The sequence below is a fragment of the Erythranthe guttata genome, chromosome 10 (genome assembly GCF_056151865.1).
Source record: "Erythranthe guttata isolate IM_541 chromosome 10, IM_541, whole genome shotgun sequence".
NCBI classification, from domain to species: Eukaryota; Viridiplantae; Streptophyta; class Magnoliopsida; order Lamiales; family Phrymaceae; genus Erythranthe; species Erythranthe guttata.
The window spans coordinates 16,648,256-16,662,328 of record NC_142542.1 but is presented as its reverse complement, the minus strand read 5'-3'; the positions used below and the strand labels follow the sequence as shown (position 1 = coordinate 16,662,328).

The 14,073-nt window shown below is 33.2% G+C and overlaps 1 protein-coding gene and 1 long non-coding RNA gene across 2 annotated transcripts; both read left to right on the top strand.

The window, feature by feature from the left end:
• Positions 1 to 4,103: 4,103 nt before the first annotated feature.
• Positions 4,104 to 8,644, top strand: LOC105960229 (protein MULTIPOLAR SPINDLE 1). The gene is made up of 10 exons (XM_088824178.1): positions 4,104 to 4,412; positions 4,538 to 4,595; positions 4,830 to 4,970; positions 5,095 to 5,157; positions 5,643 to 5,728; positions 5,821 to 5,875; positions 6,389 to 6,502; positions 7,077 to 7,266; positions 7,469 to 7,539; positions 7,679 to 8,644. Exons 1-10 carry the CDS (start codon positions 4,206 to 4,208, stop codon positions 7,861 to 7,863), a joined length of 1,170 nt encoding a protein of 389 aa, XP_088680304.1. The 5' UTR covers positions 4,104 to 4,205; the 3' UTR covers positions 7,864 to 8,644.
• Positions 8,645 to 9,726: 1,082 nt separating this feature from the next.
• Positions 9,727 to 11,132, top strand: LOC148767709 (uncharacterized). The gene is made up of 2 exons (XR_016033894.1): positions 9,727 to 10,353; positions 10,524 to 11,132. It is a non-coding gene; the product is annotated as an uncharacterized LOC148767709 (long non-coding RNA).
• Positions 11,133 to 14,073: the final 2,941 nt, after the last annotated feature.

Sequence of the window (14,073 nt, the reverse complement as noted above, 5' to 3'; positions counted from 1 at the left end):
ATGTTTGAATAATGTGAGAAACTTAAAAGTAACTCATATCAGAGAGAACGAGATTTATAATGTTTATAGGAATATCATAGTATTCATAAAGATAAAACTAGGGGTGGGTTTGGTAGGGCAACCGTACCAAAACCCTTCAATCACTACCATTACCAAAGTTTCGGTATATCAAAATTGATTACCATTACCCTACCAAATGTTTCGGTATACCGAGTTTCGTTATACTGAAATTTCGGTAGGGTACGGTAGGGTAACATGTATTACCGATTTTAATAATAAGAAAGTTTTATTTTTGAAGAACATGTTACTAGCAAAATGCATAATAATCTGGAAGCAAAAGTAATCAATGCTTAGAGTAATCATTTAAATAAAATTCATAATGCTTCCAATTAAAACTATCATAGTACAGAAGCTATTTAAATATACCCAAACTAGAAGCATAACCAGGTGACAAAATAATTACAAAACTAACTTGATAAAATTCCTCCTGGCAGCATAAACTAACCAAACTAACAGGCATATTGACATGTTCTAAACATTAAACTTCCTGCACAAAAAAGACAAAAGAAATTCTCCTATACTCCAGCAGCTGTTTTTTTAGGACAAAAAAGAAAAAAAGACAAAAGAAATTCTCCCATATTCCAGCAACTGTTCTTTTAGGACAAAAATAGCAGCAAAAGATAGGCCAGTAACATCAATCCTTTTGTGAAGATTGGATATTTGCTGCATCACAAGAAGAAAAATATTTAGAGAAAATAACTTAAAATGAAAATTCTTTACAAATTTACTAAAGAATTTTGAATAGTTCTTACCTTTTTCAACCTCTTCCATTTCTTTATAAAATTGAAGCATATCTCCAGTTGGCTTTTTGTAGAGATTTACTTCATCTGCCCTAAGCCAATCACTGGTACATACTAGTGCCTCCACCATTCTCGGAGATAATGATGCTCTAAAAGGATCTACAACCCTTCTCCCTAAACTAAATGCATTTTCGCTAGCCACAGTAGAAGTGGGGATAGCAAAGATGTCTTTTGCAATTTGTGAAAGAATAGAAAACTCTTTTGTGTTTGATTTCCACCAACTTACAAGATCAAAGCCACCACCAACAACCACGCTTCTGTATGGAGCAGCAAAGTACTTATCCACTTCATTAGATATCTCCGAAATTCGTTTCTCTCTTCTTTCCTGTACAAGTTTCGATCTTCGTCATTTCAACTTTGTTCTCATCGCCCCCACAAGCTTGAATAATAAACTCCTCATTTAATTCCACATCTTCTGGAACTCCAATGGTAGTGAAAGAAGTCTTTCTATACTCATTATACAAATCAAGCAAACATTTTTTGATTTTTTCAATCATCAAATCCACCTTTTCATTATCCCATCCAAGTCCTTTGAGATTGATCGTAATCATTTGAAGCTTAAAGCAAGGATCTAGCACTTGAGCAAGAAAAATTAATGGGTTGAGTTTTTCTAAACTTCCCCAATAATTATTAAATTTGCGCATCATTGAAGTGGCAACCTTTTGCAAAGTAGGATTAGTAGCATCGTTCTCTTTTTTCTCAATTTCTTTTCGCAAAACAACCACTTGATCCCATAGTATCGTTGATGTGATTCTTTTGGTTGCGCTAAGTTTCAAAGTAGAATAATAGAATTTTTTAAGAAAGTGGGTAAAGGCCTGTGACTTAGCTTCTCCCAATCCCCCTCTACAGGAGGGCCCACTCTCTTTACCAAATTCTTCTTTGAAAACATCTCCATTTCTTCAAAGTAATCACGAAACTGAACATTCTCCTCCGCCATTCGAGAAAATACCTTTCTAAATTTGTATGCAACATCAAGCATTTTATATGTTGCATTCCACCTTGTAGACACATCAAAAGGCACATTTGACATTTTATCCATCTTGAACAAAATAGCAAAATCCCTAAACTTATCCAATCTAGCCGGCGAAGAATGTATGTACTTGACACAATTTCGAATTCCTTCAATCGACTTAGAAAGCTCTTTCAAACCACTCTTCACAATCAAATTCATGACATGACACGCACACCTCATGTGTATGTACTCTCCGTCAACTAAGAGAAAATTCATTTCTTTTAACCTCTTTTTTATATAGCCAATAGCAACCTCGTTTGCGGAAGCATTGTCAACCGTAATACTAAAGATCTTCTCTATCCCCCATTGGTTCAAGCACACCTCTATAATCTTCCCAATGTCTTCTCCCTTGTGACTTGTGATCTTTGTGAAATTTAATATTCGTTTGTGCAACTTCCAATCACTATCCATGAAGTGAGCTGTAACTACCATGTAGTTGACGTTTTGGATTGATGTCCAAGTATCAGTTGTGATACTTACTCTTTGATTACGCATTGCTTCGATTATTTTCGTCTTCTCCAATACATACACATCCCAAACACCTGCTGCAATCTTTTTCCTATCTGGAATCTTGAACCGGGGTTGAGCCTCTATCATCATAGTCATAAACCCACTACCTTCAACAACCCTACATGGTTGCTAGTCCATGATGACAAACATCACAACCTTTAGCTCTAGTCTTTTCTGGTTAAAAGTGTGGGGAACCAACGCACCACCCAATGTTGCGTTTGTTAGGACCGATTGATTTTTGTCACGTTTCACATATAATATAACGGAGATGCTTCACAAACCTCTTTAAGGTGATATCTTATACTCGATGTCCCATTTTTCTTGGAATCAGCTCGACACTCTTTGTTGCAAATCTTGCAAATTGCAACTTCAACCTTTTCTTGATCACCCACTTTTCTTATCACTTTCTTTGCATATTTCCATACAAGTGCTCTTCCAGCAGTTACTTCAATCTCAGCGGCATCCGTTTCTTCACTTTGTGGTTCAGAATCTCGGACCTTGGATCTGAGTTGGGATAGGGATTGTGACTGAGATAGAATGGTCGGAGATGGAGGTGTATTACTAGAACCGATTCTGGACTCCATTTTCAGCTTTTACCTACATATAAAATTAAGGGAAAAATGAGTTTTCTCTTATATAGAAACCCTAAATTAAAAAAATTCTGCAAGATATTGCCGTTTGCAAGTGAGAAGACACCAGTCATACCGGGGAATCGAGGAGAGAATGAAAAAAAAAAGCTGCGAAATATATATTATCAACATATGCAAGTGGAGAGAGAGAGAGAGAGAGAGAGAGAGAGAGAGATTTTGAGAGATTACCTGAAGTTTGAAACTTGAAGGCGATTTGTTCGATGCTACACCGGTGAAAAACACCGGGTGGGTCTTCTGCTGCCACGTGTCTTTTTTTTGTATTTTATAATAGATTCCCCGCTAGGGTTTACCTTTAGGGGTTTTAGAAAAATAAAAAAAGAACACGTGGCAGCAGAAGACCCACCCGGTGTTTTTCACCGGGTGTAGCATCGAAGGAACCCTTGAAGGCTAGCAGATCAAAGATCAAGTGTGTGAGTGTGTGTGCATGACGGCGAAGTTGGAAGGTACGTAGTCTTGGAAGTTTGAAGAGACTTTGAGAAATTAGGGTTTAGAAGAATATAAATCGGGAGGAGTAATGAATTGGGAGTCAGACTTTTGAAGTCATATTTTTAATTTTTTAATACATTAAAAAATATTAAATATATAAAAGATCATATTTTTTATTATTTAATAATAATTCGGTAGGGCAGGGCAATACCAAAATAATATCATTGGGTACCATTACCCTAGCCAAAAAACTCGGTAGGGTACGGTAGGGCACTATTATCGGTCGGTAGAACATTTTTGGTAGAAAGTCGGTATGGTAGGGTAGGGCAATGGGTTGGTAGGGCATTTTGGCAAAAAAAACTCACCCCTAGATAAAACCGACCTTTTGATAGCGCTGCTATCACATGTGCCGCTTTATTTGCTTCCGTAAGAAAATTTCTAGGATTTTTGTCGTACAGGGGGTAGGGATAAATTTGAAGTGAATGGACGTATATACCCTAAAAAAACTCACATGCAATGCATGTGCGGACGAAGCGGGCGAGAAATGAATGGAATTGACAAAATTAAGGTACCGTGCAACGATTTAACGAGTTTAGGTAAAATTTTATAAAATCTTTTAGTTCAGGGGTAAATGTGCAAAACGCACGATAGTTTGGGAGCAAAGTGCCATTAACCCTAAATGAAATGAAATCCAACACCGAATTCAAATATCAGCAAAACCCGCGATAATTCATCAATTAATCAGAAATGGAGAATCCGGCAAAGCAGCAAGCGAACGGCGATTTGGATCCGTCTCTCAAACTCGCTTTAGCGTTGGCTATTGTTAAAACTAGGCGTCGCCAAAAGCTTCCTGCTTCTTCCGCCACCACCACCGCCGCCGCTGCCACCAATGGCGATTGTCAGGGGATTTCCGGTGACAACTCAAAATCAGATGCTATCAAATGGAAGAAAAAGGTGTATATTCTCTATGTGTGTGTATTTGACATTGGGTGGGTGTGATTTTATCGTGTTTTTGCAATCGATTGTGTTCGCGCGCGTATTGATTGATTTAATTTTTTTATTTTTTGTTGAAATATTAGGCGAAACAGAGAAAAGAAGAAATTCTTAGACTTGAGGAAGATCTTAAAATTGCGGAAGGCGAGTTCGCTTCTCTCCAATATCTATACTTTTTCGAAATTTCAGATTGGTCCTTGTTGTTTTTGTTGGTAACATTTGCCACCTGCATATTTGAATGTTCGTGTTTGGATTTGAACAATCTTGAGGTTTCGGACTTTGTATTTTAAATATTTGAAATTCATATGTAATTTAAGTTTTTGGTTACGGATTGATGATTGTACTTACGAAATTCACTGATTTTCCTTGCATTATTAGATGGAGTGTACCAAGACGTGTTTCCGCAAAATGTGTCGTGCAAATGCTATTTCTATGATAATCTGGGGCAGCTTAGCCCGAAGAGTGAATATGATCAGCAGAGAATTGGTGACGTGCTTTGTCGTAGATTTCTCAGACAAGGTTTTCGGTTTTCTCTCAGTCTCTGATTGGTTAAATATATTCTATGCCAAACAATGAAATTACTTCTTGTGGGAGCGTTTTTTCTCCTAGGTGTCGTGTTTTTTATTTTGGAATTGTTTTGCAGTGAGATTGAGTGACAGAAAGAGACGAAGACTTGATGGTGCATCAGTGAAATCATATATATCAGGTGAGATTGCACTTTGATATATCTATATCCACATTTTATATTTCAAAATCAACCTAATTATGTCAGAGAACGTCTTGAAGTTAATATGATTTTAGCCTTTTACAGTTCAAATAAACGTGGCAATTGAAACGGGTTCGGTTTTGGATATTTAAGTAAAATCGTCGTTTCTTACCAGTTTTTACGTTGGCCTTCACATGGAAATGTTTATTCTGAGATTTTTAGATTACTTTTGGCAAAGAGGAGTATAGAAAGAGTTGTTGCAACAGTTCGTAAAACTGAATTTCATAAAAGAAAGTTGTTACCTCAGAATTATGAAATGATTTTGCACGATGTTTCCTGGAAATGGATATTAACTGTTTTTTGATTTTCAAATACCATTTTTAAGTGCTTATGAAGAAGATGATACTTGTTATTATAGTTACTTCTGTTTTTCCTGTTTTGATATCAGAGTAGTATTTTTTCGTTAATTCTTATTGTACTTGCAGATACTGCTATCGAAAGCGAAATGGAGCAACTGAGAGCTTCAGTAGATTTTCTCATGGAGCTTTGCGAGACTTCCTCCCCTCGCGAAGTGAGTTGTTCTATCCTATATGCATTTCAGAATTCTATTAATTTGATATTGATGAAAATTTATTTATTAATTTCCTCTGCATGGTTTTGCAGGTAGAGGAAAGCAAATTCAAAAATTGGTCGCACCAAACCGTTGATTTTATTCTAGGTACCAAATTTAAGACATGTTTCTGAAACTTGCTACTTTCGATTTGATGGCATGATTGTTAACCGAAAATAGGTGTTCCTATGCTTCTGAAAGATTAGTTCGTAAAATGTGCTACCTAAATTTCTTTTTGAATGCCCTTGATTGAACTACCAGTTTGTAATTTAATCCTGAAATCAATGGTATCACAACCATAATAGAAGTCATCTTTTGGGAGATGAAATGCTACATAGGAAATGAACCAATATTTGCGAACCTTAAGAAAAGGAAATTAGAGAATTTTAATTTCGGATAAATAATTTTAAATTTTTTTTTCTGGACACGGCCCGAGTAATTTTGAATGATTATGCTCGGTGTATTCTTCCAAAGCTATTTCTTTAGAAATAATCAGTTGAGCATCAAACATTATTCATTGTATCGTATGTCCAGTTCTTGTGGCCTTTTCCTTTATTTTGGTGGGAAAATTAGAAAATTCTTATTATTTTTTACTTTAATTATGAACCATACTTTGTGAAGCCACACTGAAGGCTCTGTCAACGGGTGGAAAGATAGACGAAAAAATTGAAAGCATCGTGAGTAGCTTAATCATGAGGTTGATGCGAAGGATGTGCAATGAATCTCAAGGAGAAGGTAAGCCTTAGGTTAAATTTCTTTTTCACTTTTATCTTGCCCACAACTTTTGTAGCATAAATTCAATTCTAAAAGTTCAAGATTTTGTTTTTTGCAGATTCCCTTTTGAAATAATTAGAATAATTCTACTGCTAAGATTCAGTCTGGGAATTGTTTTTCACTAAATTCGAACCCGTATATAAGCAGTAAATGGATTAAATTTGCTAGTGGAATTTTAATTTTCATATTTGTTTGTCAAGATGTGGACTATTTTTACAACATGGATTTCATATGCATCATTTAGATATCTCAGTAATAGAGCTCTTCTATCCTTGCATCAAGCGGAAGGCTTTGGAAATGTAAAATAAAAAAAAACTTAATTACATGCGTTAATTAGATCTGAAAGCCCGATTATTAAGAATCGCCATGTGAAACTCAGGATTCGTGATTATTTTATGTTGTTTGCATGTTTTAATTAATGGAGAGTTAAACCCAAGTGTGCATCTAATTTAGTTTATCCAACAATTTTATCTACTATCGTAGCCCATTTTGTCCAATTATTTCATGCTTATTGAATCTTTCGCATTCCTTTCAGAATTGGCTGAGTGCAATACGTTCCAGTTTTATGTTCAGCACTTGATGCGTAAACTCGGAAGCGATCCCTACGTTGGCCAGCGAGTAATCCTTTCAGTTTCTCAGAGAATTTCTATAGTTGCGGAAAGCTTACTCTTCGTGGATCCCTTTGACGGCGCATTTCCCAAAATGCATAACTGCATGTACATTATGTATGTTTTCGATCGCTATATCATTAATTACCAGCTTTACGATTTCAAATAAGTTTTAAATTCATATTTAACTGAGTTTTTCGTGAGAACTCTTTTTTCCTAAAACGTGCATACAGTTTGCATTCAGAATGTGTAAGAAGAATCAATAGACATATACACACTTATTTCGATTTTGTTTTTGAAATATTAATGTTGATGGCAGGATTCAGCTTATCGAGTTTCTGATTTCAGACAACTTACTTTCTTGGTCAACTACGCAAGATTTGGATACAAGTACGTAGCTTTCCTTTTCTTTTTTCTGACTATCTATCTCATTGACTTGTGCATTATTCTAACTCATAAAATTAAGTGATCATTCAAAAAGAGAATATATTTTTAAGATGCTCTTTTTATTGGGTTTGTGATCGTGTAGAGCTTCTAGAAGAATGGGTGCTATCCGTATTCCATGCTCGAAAAGGCTTGGAGCTCTTGGAAAGCAGGAATTCGCTATACATGCTATACATGGATCGTGTAGTTGGGGATTTGACTCGGCATCTTGGTCAAGATTCCTTTATCAAGATGCTGCGCCCTGATGCTCTCGATAAATTGTTTGGCTGAATCCTCCATTTTCGTATTATGTAAGTCACACATTTCAATTCATCTTCTTTGGCATTATGTTTTCATGAATTTATATGTGTTAACTTTTTATTAGAGAAATTCCTCGAAGAATCCTTTCATAATAATTCCACACTTAAGTACCTGCAATTACTCGCTTCGATGTCGATTTTTCGAAATGTTTATTTTTCTAAGTTTTCGGTCAAAAACGTGTGATGAAAATGAAATGAAAAGTACACGGTAGATATTGATCGACATCATAGAACCTAAATTATGACTTGGCACATTTTAAATATGTTGTTTTGACTATTTAGTCAAATTAGACGAGTTGAATTTCAACAAAAATCCTATCTTTGTATATGTGTAAATTTATATGTAGATCAACGGTAAAAAATCACCCGGTGTAACCTTCACCGGGTGTAGGATAGATAAAACCTTCCTATGATCACCACAGAACAAGACTTATTAATTATTCGGGGAAATTGCACATCACCCCTGTAAATTTTTAATTTTCGCACTTTACCCCCTCAAAGTTTTTAAAAGTGAATGTCCCCTTGAAAATGTTATTCTTATTGCACATTGCCCCGATAGCCAAATTTTGATGGATTATTCGTCGAAATTGAGTATTTTTGTTGCATGTTACCCCTTTAAACGTTATTTTAGTTGTATATTGTCCCTTAAAAATACTACCTTTTTGCACGTTGGCCTTTTAAAATGTTATTTTTGCTTCACATTGCCCTAAAAAAATTGGCTTCTGGACCAAAGTGCAACCAATATAATATTTTGAAAGGGGATTATCACTTTTTTTAATTTTTAGGGGGGAAAGTGCATTTTGTCCTAATTATTCAAATCTTTCTTATGGAGCCAGCCACCACTTTCCTTCATCTGTCCACTTCTATTAATTTTACCCACCTACCAACAAGTTTCTGATCTACTATATATATACATACACATATACATATATGTATATAAAATTGAATATCTTACAGTATAATTGTATCTGCATCAAAACTATCAATTTCTGCTCACAGAAAAATGAAGTATACACTCTCTCTATGGCTGATAGCAGTAATCTTGCTTTCGTCTCGATTTTGTTTTCCAACCACGGCTAATGGAATTATATCCAAGACTTCGAATGAAATTCAAAGTAGCTCCTCTAATTTAGAACATACGTCTTTGATAAAATCGAGGAAGATAGTTGTCCAAATTAAGAGGAGGGGGGGGGGGGGGCCGCCCGATAGCCGGTGGCTCTCGTCCAGGATCAACATCTTCGGGTGTTAGCGAAAAGTCGTCTTCGATTCGAGCTTATTTCGTTATCAGCTTTTCCGTTTTCTTTGTTCTCTTCTTTATATAGACTTTCAAAAGTTCTTATATATACGAGATTGTTTTTTTTTTTTTTTTTTTTTTTTTTATAGGTTTTGTTTGGGTGTTATGGATTTTTGCAAGTTGTGAAATATGGGTTTTGATTCTTGAACATTGTTGATATTGTTCTGTAATAGTTTCTGTTTCTATTTAATATTTATAAGCCAAAAAACACATCTTATGATCATCTTGCTTCAAAATGTGGAGCTCGAATGGGTTAAAACGGGTACAAAAGTGATAATACTCCATATAATCAAGAAGATTCCACTAAATTTGAAATCGCAAGGATAGACATGTAAGTAGATTTATAGTTGAGGGGTGGTTGTAATTAGAATCTTACAAATTATTTTTACTCATTATAAAATCTTAAATAAATAGGCGGGGTAAATATACTTTAAAAAAAATTATTTGCTCTCCTCCAGCAGCTTATAATATTTTGAATTTTTAAGATCTTTAAAAAAAATTACCTAATACACTAGAATCGCTTATAAGCTCTTAAACATCTTATAAGTTATTGTTAACATCTTATAAGCCTTGCCAAACACCCTCTTAGATGATGTTATTTGATAAATAATTATGATTTTTGTCATATTTTATAATATGATGTTGAAACTTGAGTTTATATTTATTTCGAAATAAATAGTTGTATTAAATTTTACATGTTTATAATATTTTTATAATATAGATATATATTTTTTACTATTTTAATAGTTGGTTAAATATCTTACGATACGATACGATAACGATACGGTACGAGATGTGGAGCAAAACGATACGAGATATTTTTACGATCCGATAACCATGATATATATATATATATACGAGATTGTTTTTTTTTCTTTTTCTAGTTTTTGTTTGGGTGTAATGGATTTTTGCAAGTGAAATATGGGTCTTGATTCTTGAACATTGTTGATATTGTTCTGTAATAGTTTCTGTTTCTATTTAATATTGAGCTATTGTTTTTCCTCTTACATATTGGACAACTGAGATTGGTATATTGGATCATTCTCTATGTACTCCATCTGACGTACAGAAAACGAAGAGAAGTCTAAAGGGTTCTCGGGTTCGTTCGAATGTACATGATGATCCGGAAGATTTATGATCGTTTCATATCAATTCCACCGGAGTAAGGTACGCCTCCGATTTACGTTTATGCACAATATTCTTGAAGATTCGGCATGATGGTTCCATGGGATTTATTCCAACAAGTGGTATCAGAGCCCACCATGTCTAGAATCATCAAGCAATTAAGTTTCGTTGAACTCTCATTAATTTGGTATTATGAATTTCCATTAATTAAGAATAAGGATTGAGAAATTCATATTCTCAATCACTGACACCGCCACATCACCACCATCAATCATGGCTTCACAGCCTAACACTATCCCGATTCCAAAATTAAAGGAAGGGGAAAAGGACTTTCAGTTTCAAGCGAGACGACGGCGGCGGCGGAGGTGGTGTGGTAGATTGGAAAACAGGTCTTGGTGGCGGCTGACATTAAGAATGGCGGTGGCGGTGGATTTGACTGAAGAAACATTTGGGAAATTACAATTTAACCCCCAGATTTCGGGTTTCTGTCATTTCAAAATTTGGTCCCCTAATTTAGAGTTTGAGATATTTAGCAATATTTTAAGGCAAAATGAGTTTTTTAGTCCTCTAAGTTTACTAGTTGAGAGTTTTAGTCCATCATGTTTCAAAATCAGAATTTTAGTCCTGTAAGTTACAAAAGTTGGGAATTTTGGTCCTACGACCTCCTGCTATAACAGGTAATGTGATGGTTGGTTGAATGAGTTTGCATTTAAAATATAAAAATAAATAGATTAAAAATAAATTAGGTGATGTGGCTAATGAATTGGATGATTTTGGATGGGAATAAAATATACCATCAAATTATTTTTTTATTTGATGAATGAAATAAGCATTTTTGTAGTAACTATTTTTAATTAATATTTCATAGTTTTCAATTGATAAAAATAGTAATTAACTATATTTTTTGTTACTCTTGGTTTGATAACGTATTTTATGTTTGGTGGTTCTAGAATACATTTAATTTAATAAAATTTTGAATATATTTTATTATTATTTTGGTTAATTCGTAAATGTGTATTTGATTCTTTATACTAATTATGATTGTGCGTGTCATTTAACTTTACAACAAGTTTTAATGAAAGGTTTTTTTTTCTCGTATCTTTGTTATATTTGATTGTTGGTTCAATTTCATTGTAATTACTGAGTATAGATTTGTTAAAAAATGAAATATTTAGATAAAAGGAATTTAATTACTATTTTTATCAGATAAAAATTAAGAAATATTAATTAAACATTAGTTAGTTTTATTTCCTTCATAAAAAATATAGTGGTAGATTTTATCCAATGGTTTATTGTTGTTCTTTATTGCAAATATAACAAAAAAATAAATATATAAATTAATATGTTAAATTTTCCTTATTATTTGGTGATTTTTTCCTGAGAATCAAAATTTTCTCTAAAATTATTTAACTCATTAGCCACATCACCTAATTTATTTTTAATCTATTTATTTTATATTTTAAATGTCAACTCATTAACCAACCATCACATTACCTGTTATAGCAGGTCATAGGACCAAAATTCCCAACTTTTGTAACTTATAGGACTAAAATTCTGATTTTGAAACATGCTGGACTAAAACTCTGAACTAGTAAACTTAAAGGACTAAAATACTCATTTTGCCATATTTTAATTTGGCCCGTATTTTGGTTATTCCTAATTTTGATTTGAAATAATGTAAAATCTGTAATACAACCCTCAAACTTCCGAAAAGTGCATTTCAGTCCCCACTTTTAAAGTTTCTCTCAAAACAGTAATATATTTTTAGAAAATATAGTTTCACCCTAAAATTAAGTATTTCTGAATCTCAGGTCCTTTTTCACTCAAAGATTTTTTTTAAAAAGAAATTCAATTCAGTCCTTTGAGTTGTAAGATTCTCCGGATTTGAGGCAAAGGCTATTTTTTAAGGAATGAAAAAATGATTTTAAGTTTAAAAAAAAAAAAGGTTTTGGGGCAATTGAAATTTTAGTTATTATAAAGAATCAAACGAATAAGTGAATTATTTTTTAATTCTCTTTAAGAATTTGTTTGGTCAATAAAGTGCGATTCAGTTTAAATTTCAATTTAGTTACCTAAGACATTTTATTTTGGGGAATTTCAGATTTCTAAAGTTCGGGTCTTTTAGTATTGAAATTTGGATTAATCAGTCAAATTATGGATATGAATTATTATAATTCAATAGGTTTTGACTCATTAAAGTTAAATCGTTTGTTAGTCCATATATGTATGAGTTATCATGTGTAACTCAATAAGCTTTGACCCAATCGATATTTACAAGTGTAGACTCGTGACTTTATTATAAATTTGAGTCATTATTGTTTTGTGAAAATTCATAAGAATTTGGATTTATTTATCCGAAATTTACAGTTGGCTTTAAATCTGATAAGGTTGAATTTGTGAGCTCATTTTATTTTAAGCTCAAATTCAAATAAATATTAATTTTACGATTTATGATTTAGACTCATCTTTGGGTTATAAAGTGAAGATTTCTAGTCGATTTTATTTTGACTTTAAATCTAAATAATGTGGGATTTGGGTTCATAAAGTAATTTAATCAGGCCTTTGACTAAAGATTTTTTAGAGAAAGTCTATAGGCTTACATTCAGTTAAAATTCAAATATTGGGTTGGTTTATGTATTTTGATATGAATTAAGAGAAGCAGCATCTCGCCTAAGTGAGCTCTTCTGTAAAACTTAATTTGATTTCAAATACAAAAGGTTGTGTGCATGTGATAATGTGGGTATTGTGTCGGGCCTAAGAAAGGCCAATACTTAGCAGAATTGCATGTGCACATTGTGGTGGTAAACGCGTGGCGATTATTCGTTTCTTTTGCATGTGAATAGTAGTTTGACCCTAAGGTAGAATTATTATTTGATGTGCTCTTATTGTCAGTGTTTGATTACTACACCAAGATATCACTTACAAGTTAATATCATGGTCCAAAGATAAGTTATTAATGGAGTGCCCGATATCTTGAGATGGGATATACCTTTATTTGAATTTGTGGTTGATATATAATAAATATGTGACGGTTATTAGAATATCATGTGAACTGTAAATTGGCTCTAAGGTAGATTTATCGTTTGACACGATAGTTCACCGTCAATATTTATTTATAAAAAGTTGCCGCTTAAAAGCTAACGAGTGTCCATAACGTCATGTTAACATTGGGCTAGGTATTTTATGATAAATGAACCCCATTCGGTTTAAATATGTCATACATACATAGATTTTATTTGATATTTTTATGAAATAATAATAATAGTAGTAGTGAGCATGTCTTCTTGTTAATGTTCTCTATTTAGTTCATGCTTCCGCTTCTGTACTATCTGTCAATGTTAATTTTGGTTCTTGTGCTTTATAGCACAATTTACTTATTATTTAGGGTGCATAGATCTTGATTTTACATTTTAAATAGAATGATCGACTAGTTTTTTTTTTTTCGGAAATCAAAGTTTCCTTAAGGTTAAGATTAAAGGGACTTAAATAATATGATTGTTCTAATTATAAGTATTAAGATCATTTGGTACACCTTTAGAAATCTTTAGGGGCATCAAGATTAATAGGGCAAGTACTAGAATGTTTCTTAAGGTACTTTTGATACGTTATATTATTAAAATGGCAAGTTTGAATCAAGTATAGTTTTGACTAATCTTGTTTCATAATTAATAAGAGAAAAGAAACATAAAGGAGTACATTCATTATTAGTCTAATCTCACTTTCGGCTTAAGCACTAAAATTACAATTTCTTAACTTGAGAGT